Source organism: Colobus angolensis, unplaced genomic scaffold (genome assembly GCF_000951035.1).
Source record: "Colobus angolensis palliatus isolate OR3802 unplaced genomic scaffold, Cang.pa_1.0 Scaffold214, whole genome shotgun sequence".
NCBI classification, from domain to species: Eukaryota; Metazoa; Chordata; class Mammalia; order Primates; family Cercopithecidae; genus Colobus; species Colobus angolensis.
Genome location: NW_012115311.1, coordinates 844,968 through 850,967, shown reverse-complemented (window position 1 = coordinate 850,967; position 6,000 = coordinate 844,968). Strand labels below are relative to the sequence as shown.

The window sequence follows — 6,000 nt, the reverse complement described above, 5'->3', positions numbered from 1 at the left end:
ATTCCGGCTGGGCGTGGTGGCTCACGCCTGTAATCCCAGCACTTTGGCAGGTTGAGGCAGGCAGATCACGATGTCAAGAGATCAAGACCATTCTGCCCAACATAGTGAAACCCTGTCTCTACTAAATATATAAAATTAGCCGGGCGCGGTGGCGCATGCCTGTAATCACAGCCACTTGGGAGGCTGAGGCAGGAGAATCTTTGAATCTGGGAGGCAGAGGTTGCAGTGAGTCGAGATAGCGCCACTGCACTCCAGCCTGGGCGACAAGAGCGATACTCCATCTCAAAACCAACCAACCAACCAAACAAAAACAAAGCTTGTAAATATTTGTTTGGTTTGCACTGAAAAGAGAAGGCTTCTCCTTAGAGTCTGAATCAAGGAGGAAAAGGAAGGAAAACAAGTTCATCTTACATCAAAAGTCTACTTTGCGTCGGACACTCAAATTCCTAAATGCAAAAAACTGACTCTTCAGAGTCATAACTAACATTATCTTGGGCCACAAGCTTATCCGGAGTGCAATACAAGTCAGTGTCTTCTCTTTTCTACTTAAAGAAAATTCTCATTTTTATTTATTATTACTTTATTGCAAGGAGAAGCAGACAATAAGGAGGAGTCTTATGAGGGGCTCTGATGCATAGGAGCAATGGAGAATGAGGGTGGTGACTCACCACCCCATGGGACTCCAAGGTTTTGGTGACAGCCTCGCCTGAGCCCCAGGGGGCGCCGAGATTGCGGCGAGGGGAGCCGCAGCCCAAGGCAAATCCACGCAGTTGGTCCCCGCCACGCCCCCGTAGTCACCCGCAGCCCCACGCCGCAGGGCGCTCCGCGCAGGCGCACGGGATCAGGCTCGGGAGGCGGACCCTGGCTGCCATCTTGCAGCGCGCGGGAACCGCCGCCGCCGCTGGCCAAAAAGCGGAGCCCGGCGAAAGCGTGTTCTGTTCAGACCGCCTTCCTTCTCTATTGCCACGGTGCCGAACAGGCAGGTTGCCCAACTGCAACTGTAGGCCAATGAGCTAATCCATCGCCCGCAGCCCGACCCTCAGCAGCGGTTCGTACCGGTGCCCACCCCCGCGAAACGGAGCGCCCGGGCACCTAGCCTCCCCGCCGGCCACGATGCCGAACGTGCTGCTGCCGCCCAAGGAGAGCAACCTCTTCAAACGCATCTTGGTGAGTGGCCGTAGGCCGCACTGCCGCCCCCCAGTCTCTGGGTCCTTGGGCCTTAAGGGCAAGCTGTCTGGCGGCGGCCGGCGCGGGCCGGGCTTGGCCTCCGCTGCCCACCGCTCTTTGTTTACCTCGGAGCTCGCGGGACCCCACTCTCCCGCTCCGACCGGCCCCGGGGGCAGCCGAGCCGCTCCTCCGCGCGCTTCCTTTCCTCGGTCTGCGGCGGCTCACCTCACCCCCGCCGCGCTCTTTCCAGAAACTTCACGCCGCCCTCCGCAGTGCCTGGGCACAGCCTCCTCGGCCGGTAGTGGCTGCGGTGCTCTCTGCCGCGCCGGGCTCGCAGCAGTCCCTCAGGGATCTTCCCTGGTTGGTTTATTTTGCCAGTCTCCCCTCAGTGAGGTGTTTTGCGTTCTGCATTCTCTGCTTTGCGTTTAATTCGATTGCACAGCGCACCCGCATACCTGTTAAAGCGGGATCGATGCGATGGTGGAATTTTTCCTGGTTACGAGGAAATAAAACCGGCAACTCTAGGAAGCCAAGCTTGGCACCACCTCCCGTTGGGAAAAAGTTTGCCTGTTTATAATGTACCTCTTTGGAAGTGGATAGTTGACTTGAAGTGCTTTTCTGAGTTGTCACCACCTTCAACACAGCTCTTTCCTTTCTAGTCGCACAGGCCTTGCTTGAGTAATTAAAGCCGCGTGGACTGGCTGGTTTTGCATTTAAGGGGAGCGTTTTTACTTTATTGTGGAGCAGAAGCCTGAATAATGGCCCCGTAGTGATGACCGCTGCGGAGCCGGGTGGGCAGTTTTCTGTGGGCTGTGTGCCAGCGTCCCTGGTGGCTTTCCAGGTTCTGTTCTTCCAAGAAGAGGCAGCGTGCCTTTGCTTTCCTCAGTATCCTCTGGCTACCCTACGTTTTAAACTAATATTGTTAGTAGATAACTGTCCTTTCTAGTTTATCTTTTCACCGGAAAAAAAGCTTTTATTTGCTAAACATGCATTTAGGTTTAAAGGTGAATTTATTGAAAGCTGAGTTGGCTATATGGCTGTGAGTTGTTGCTTAACTTTACTATAAGTAAAATACTGATTTTAGAGTAGTATTAAGTATTAACAGCGGCAGATAATTCATAGTAGCTGTTCTGTTTCAACCCGATGGAAACTTCACACTTACTCTTCAGAATGTTAAGATACATAGTAGGTGGGATAAAAGTTTTAAACATTATATGGTGCTTAGTTTTGAACCAATAAGAGACAAGTGTGAGAACATTAAAAATATGAGTAATTAAAGCATGTGGCAGGTTGCTTCATTGGGCTTTGTATTTTTTAATTTTACTTTTTCTCATGCCCTTTTATTTTACACAGCATGGAATTGGAGAAATAACTTACTTATTTTTATTTTTAATTTTTTTTTTGCCCCGGGAATCTGAAACATTAATGAGAGTATCATTTATAAATCGCTAGTTGGATTTCAGGACATTTGGCATCATACTTTAAAGATGACAGCACTTCTTTTCTCTCTATATGAATTTTTTGTAGTTCAAATCATGGATCAGTGTCATAAGGAAAACGTTACATTACTTGTTATTCTCAAATACAAAAAAGGTAAAGTTTATCCCCAGATAAATTGGGAAATGGTAACCACTAAAAAATAATCATTTATTTTGAGATGGAAGTCTCGGTTTGTTGGCCAGGCTACTGTCGAACTCCTGGCTTCAAGCGATCATCCCACCTCAGCCTCCCAAATTGCTGGGATTACAGATGTGAGCTACTGTGCCTAGCCAAGCTAAACATTTTAAAATCTAAGTATGTAATGTTTCTGACAAGGTTGCATGAATTTAGGAGGATTCTGCATAATTGGGTGATTTTATCATTTCACAATTGCAATAAATGTGGGTAAAATTTGGCTACAACAAATTCCATAGCAAACAGAAATCTCTATAATAAAATTATCTTTAAAGTTTAGTGGGTTAAAGTGCTTTGCCACCAACAGTAAAAATTTTCTATTGAAAAAACTTAAAACACATCCACACAAACTGACCAGCTGGTTTTTTTTTTTTTTTTTTTCACATGTTCCACGTGGCTTATATCTGTATGTCTTATTCCCCAGACTGGATATTGATTAGCATTGCAGTTCGTTGAATTTTGGAGCTATTCCATGCCCTGTTTTAGGAAGAGACAAACGTAAAGATGGTAAATGACCAAGTGGCTAAGGTTCTCTGTCAGAGTATTAGCAAAATTGAGACTAGAATCTATCGTTTCTACTTAGTATATATAACGGTTGCTGAGTGAATGTAGATTTGTCTTTTTTTTTTTTTTTTTTGCAAGAGCGTATCGCTCTATCGCTCAGGCTGGAGTGCAGTGGCAAGATCTCAGCTCACTGCAACCTCTGCCTCCTAGATTCAAGCGATGCTCATGTCTCAGCCTCCTGAGTAGCTGAGATTACAGGTAGACTTGTCTTCTTTACCTGAGTGCTTGGACTCTGGGGCCAGACTACCTGGTTAAGAGTTGTGGCTCTGGCACTTAATAGTTATATAAACTGTGTAACTGTGCCTCAGTTTCTCTATCTAAATGGGGATATCATTGCATCTCATAGGCTTTCCTGGGATTTAAATAAAGAGTAAATAAGCTGTCATGGGATGAAGGAAAAAAATAAGAACAATGTCTGGACGTATAGTAAATGCTTCCAGTAGGTGTTAACTATCATTACTGTTATTGGCGGTATGATTATTATTTTCAGATCACTTGGTAAGTTAGAAAAACTAGTATTTCTCTTTGTTTTTCTCAGTAGTTCCTTCCACTTGTTTTTTTCTTATATGTGTGAGACAGACTCTTGTAGTCAAACTCAGATTGTTATTTTTTATTTTAAAATATTTTTGGAATAGGCAGTATATTCACATCATTCAAAATTTAGGTTTCTTTCCTATCCTTATCCCAGAACCACCTAGTTCCCTTCCCCAGAGGCTGTCAAGAGGCCTCAATATAAACTTTTTTTCTGTGAAGACTTTTCTGATTCCTTCCACATCCAGCCCCTGCTGCAGGGCTTAATAACGGTCTCATCCATTGCTAGTGGCATTTTGCTTTGAACCTAGTAGGCTGTATTTATGGAGCAGTTTCTTATTTGTTTAGCCATGGCAATGCAGCAGTACTTAAAATAGGCTGAGGCTGGCGCAGTGGCTCACGCCTGTAATCCCAGCACTTTGGGAGGCTGAGGTGAGAGCTCGGATCACTTGAGCCCAGGAACAAAAGAACAACATAACAACATAGTGAGACTTCATCTCTACCAAGAAAAAAAAAAAAAAATTTAGCCAGGCGTGATGGCACACACCTGTAGTCCTTCCTGCCCACCCAGGAGGCTGAGGTGGGAGGATCACTTGAGCTCGCAGTTTGAGGTTATGGTGATTGTGTCTCTGCACACCAGCCTGGGCAACAGAGCGACACTGTCTCTAAAAAATAAATAAAGATAGGTGAGATCATTGTTCTAAGGATCCATTATATGATGGTGGGGAAGACAGACACTAAATAATAGCAAAATAAGATTTCAGGAAATGATAGCACTGTGTGGAAAATAGAGTAATATGGTAGAGAGTATGTTGGGGAAGGAAAGAGGATGGGAGTATTTGATAAAGTGGGCAAGTAGGGGACATGTGAGACTTAGATGATAATGAGGAACCATCCATGGGAAGATCTAGGAAAGCATTTCAGGCGTAAGGAACACAAGTGTAGGAGGCCTGAGGTGGGGATAAGCTTGGCATGTTGAGTAATGTAACACCCAGTGTGACTGAACAACTTAAGCCAGGGAAGAGGAGAAAGCAGTGGGGTGTTCTCCGCATCAGTGACTGCCAGGGAGAGATGTTAATTGCGTACCCTGGCTGGTGGCATTCAGGAATAAAGATGTTGCTTATCCTTGCAAAGACCATAATGATGGTCTTTGGAGTAAGACCAGAATTTGCAGCTAAGCTGAGCCGCTTATAAACAAGTTTTTGAACTCTGGAGTTTCAGTTTCCACATCTCTGAAGTGGAAGTAATGACACCTACCTTAAATAATTGGTATTAAGAGATTACAAATTTTATACAGACATATAATAGCTGCTCAATAAGTGGTAGTATTTGTATGTGCGTGTGTGTGCATGCACATACGCACGCACTTTGGTTTCATTCTTGCAGTAGCAGAGGCTTTTAGTGCAGTTTCTGGTATTTTTCTGTTGCCACATGTTTATGCTTAAATGTTTTTTTGAGACAGTGTCTTGCTCTACTGTCCAGACTAAGTGCAGTGGCACAATCATGCCTTACTGCAACCTCAACCTCATGGGCTCAAGTGATCCTCCCATCTCAGCCTCCCAAGTAGTAGGACCACAGATGTGCACCACTATGCCTGAGTAATTTCTAATTTGTTTGTAGAGATGAGGTCTTGCTTTGCTCCCCAGGCTGGTGTTGAACTCCTGGGCTCAAGGAGTCCTTTTGCCTTGGCCTACCAAAGCATTGGAATTATTTCAAATTAAAAAATTCTGTGTACTAGGAAAGGGAAACAAAATTTAAAAAACTCTGTGGCAGTATTGATTGAATTGCCATTTTTTTCTGGTTGTTTTGAGACAGGGTCTCACTCAGTTGCCCAGGCTGGAGTGCAATGGCATGATCTAGGCTCACTGCAGCCTCCAGCTCCTGAGTTCAAGCAATTCTCCTGCCTCAGCCACCCGAGTAGCTGGGATTGCAGGCATGCGCCACCACGTCTGGCTAATTTTTGTAATTTTTTTTTTTTTTGAGACAGAATCTCGTCGTGTCGCCCGGGCTGGAGTGCAGTGGCGTGATCTCTGCTCACTGCAACCTCTGCCTCCCGTGTGCAAG

At 45.4% G+C, this 6,000-nt stretch overlaps 1 protein-coding gene across 3 annotated transcripts in view; it reads left to right on the top strand.

Annotated features, from left to right (window-relative positions):
- The first annotated feature begins 815 nt into the window (after window positions 1-815).
- Window positions 816-6,000, top strand: part of NAA16 (N(alpha)-acetyltransferase 16, NatA auxiliary subunit) — a 65,148-nt gene continuing 59,963 nt past the window's right edge. For all 3 annotated transcript variants that reach the window (XR_001001864.1, XM_011942962.1, XM_011942963.1), the window contains exon 1: window positions 816-1,167. Coding sequence is in view for 2 of the 3 variants with exons in the window: in XM_011942962.1 (XP_011798352.1) it covers window positions 1,114-1,167 (54 nt within the window). In the remaining variant the exon portion in view is untranslated. The remainder of the gene's footprint in view (window positions 1,168-6,000) is intronic.